General features: G+C 53.7%; 1 protein-coding gene across 1 annotated transcript in view; it reads right to left on the bottom strand.

The window, feature by feature from the left end:
- Positions 1-291, bottom strand: part of HEXB (hexosaminidase subunit beta) — a 15,265-nt gene extending 14,974 nt beyond the window's left edge. The window contains exon 1 of the mRNA XM_026036399.1: positions 1-291. This exon is cut by the window's left edge and continues 10 nt beyond it. Coding sequence (XP_025892184.1) covers positions 1-291 — 291 coding nt within the window.
- Positions 292-2,625: the final 2,334 nt, after the last annotated feature.

The following is a 2,625-nucleotide window of genomic DNA, read 5'->3' as shown; positions in this document are numbered from 1 at the left end:
CTGCAGGAGCGAGCAGGCCGGCCCCGCCGAGGAGCCGGCGCCGTGCACGATCTGGAAGCGCTCCGGGGCCAGCCGCAGCTGGCGGGGCGACGTGCGCAGCGACTGCGGCAGCGGCCACAGCGCGTCCTCGGCGAGGGCGCCCGAGGCCGGGTCCCACTCGGCCAGCTCCGGCTCCAGCTCGGGCTCGGCCCTGGCCCACGGCACGCCGTGGCGGACGCCGGTGCCCAGCAGCACGGCGGAGACCAGGAAGAGCCCCGCGAGCAGCCCGGCTAGCCCCATGGCGCGGCCCATAGCACCGCGGCGGGCGCCGGGGCGCCGGTCGAGCGACCGCCCGGCCCCGCCTCCACCATCACGGGGCCGCCGAGGGCGGGACACAGCGCGAGCCCCGCGGGGCCGCGCGCCAGCGGCGACCCCCAACGGCCGCCGGGGAGCGGCCCCGCCCCAACGGCCGCGGGGAAAACTGCCCCAACGGCCGCGGGTGAGACACCCCCCGCCCAACGGCCGCCTGTGAAAGATCCTCCGCCCGCGGCCGCGCGCGAGGAGCGTCGCCCCAACGGCCGTGCGCGAGGAGCGTCGCCCAACCGCCATGTGTGAGGCTGCCCAACGGCTGCGCGCCCACTGTGGGAGCGGGTGTCAGGGCCTGTGCCTCCCAAGGGCTTCCATCCTTCTACGGACACCCTCGGCTCCTCACACTGGCCCTCGCATGCAGTGTCTGCCGGGAGGAGCTAACGGCCATCCCTCCATCGGCCTCTGCCTTGTGCCCTTCTGATCTCCTGGCACTGCGGGTGCAGGCTGCGGTCCCTCAAGGTGGCCTCTGAGGTGGTGGCCGACCTCCACAGGCCCCCAGGCTGGTGGAGAAGGGCTGCGAGGGGCGGTTGGGCTTCTGGCTGCTCTGCATGCCACTCGGCAAGAGCTCCCGCATCTGGGGCCATGCGTCATACCCTGGACTCATGTTGGTAAAACAGATGGATCAAAGAGGCATTGTCGGAGTGCTGCTGGGAAAGAAGCTAGTTATTGTGTAGAAAAGTCTTGATTTGGATTGCAGCTTTTTGAAGGAAAATCTAAAGAATCATTTCTAGGAAGAAAACAGTTCTAATTTTAACTTTTTTTCTCTTGAGAAGATTGTGTCCCTGGATTGCCTGATCTGCAGTAAAAAAAAGTCTGATTTGCAATAAGACATGACAAGTTTTATCCAAGTTAGGTGTTTTTACAGTTACCAAGATAAATTTTGGAAAACTCATGTGAAATGTTCAGGAGGGAGAAAAAAAAAAGCTTGAACGAAACTGGAAATTCCAGTGGAAAGGCAGCTGGAACTTTGAACGATTTCTCTGTGAATGCACTAAAATTTCATCACTGTTGCAGAGGTTGATGCACCAGTTACACCAGTTAACAGCGGGAAAGGACTTTATACCTGCATGCTCTTATTTCAGGGTATGGGATGATTCAGGCAGACACTGCTGGCTCAGCCATGCTCTGTATGTGGAAGGTTGTCTCTGCTGATGAAGAGCAGAAATGGACTGTAAATGTAACTTCTCCATAAGGAAGGGCACCTTTGTTCCCAAACAGCATAGTTGCATTATTTTTAAATACATTCTTAGAAGGTACACGATCCTCCTTTGGACTTTGTCACTCTGCAAGTTTGCAGAAAAACTTCCTAATTACTATGTGTCTAAAAGACACCTCTGGGAAAAAGTGGAAGCCTCATCCGTTCACATGAGTCCCTCGGCTCAAGAGGAGGTAAGTCCCAACATGCAGTCCCACTCCCCGTCAATAAAATGCGTGTGATCGCAGTGGGCAGCTCCAGGGAGCCTGTGTCCATGCTGTGACAGTCACATGGCACAGCGGAAGGAATGGGAATGAACTGGAGGACTGAGGGAAGCTGAGGTTATGCCAGGCCTGTTCAGCCTGAAGCTGCAGCTTCAGGAAGTGAATCACATAACATCCTGGATTTGTTTGTGTGCCTGTTTGTGCCGCTGGAGTGTGGATTCTTAAGCTGTTTGTTGGAGGTTCATCCTTAGTGCAATACTCTTACCCTGTTGCAAGTAAAAAGCAAATATTTAGTATTAAATGCTGTATGCTCACAAGACAGTCACACTTTTAAGTCCCCTCCCAGCATTCAGTTGGGTCAGTATGGATGGAGATGACAGCATGGTCCTTTTTGGCCATCTCTAAGGCCATTGCCATGCATTTCTATTCAAGTGGTGGCAGAAGTTCTGGGTTACTTGTTCCACCTTCTCTGGGCCTGAGGTGACTCTCTCCTCAGTTATGCTGACTTGCTTGGCTTTATGTTACCTGCCTCTGTTCATGTTTTTATATATATTTAGAAAATCTAGATAATATAGCGCACATCTTTGGCACAAGTGAGAGAGAAGTAAACCCTATACAGGAAGGAGAGAGCAAGGATGAGTACCTGAAAGCGTGTGGGGACAGTAGGGCTTGCTTACTCTAGACGTGCCAAACATTTATTTTGCTTTTAGTTTTGCTTCTGTGGTTGTAGCTTCAGCAGAACAAGGATGTTTTATATCAGTTAAGTAGATGTTTTTATAGCTATCACTCTTTAAACAAGCTATTCTACCCACATAAAACTGATGAAAGCAGCTTTGCTTTTTTTTTTTTTTTTTTTTT

This window comes from Nothoprocta perdicaria, unplaced genomic scaffold, assembly GCF_003342845.1.
Source record: "Nothoprocta perdicaria isolate Ctin4 unplaced genomic scaffold, notPer1 scaffold_1, whole genome shotgun sequence".
Lineage (NCBI taxonomy): Eukaryota > Metazoa > Chordata > Aves > Tinamiformes > Tinamidae > Nothoprocta > Nothoprocta perdicaria.
Note: the sequence above shows the minus strand (reverse complement) of the source record. Positions and strands in the feature narration are given on the sequence as shown.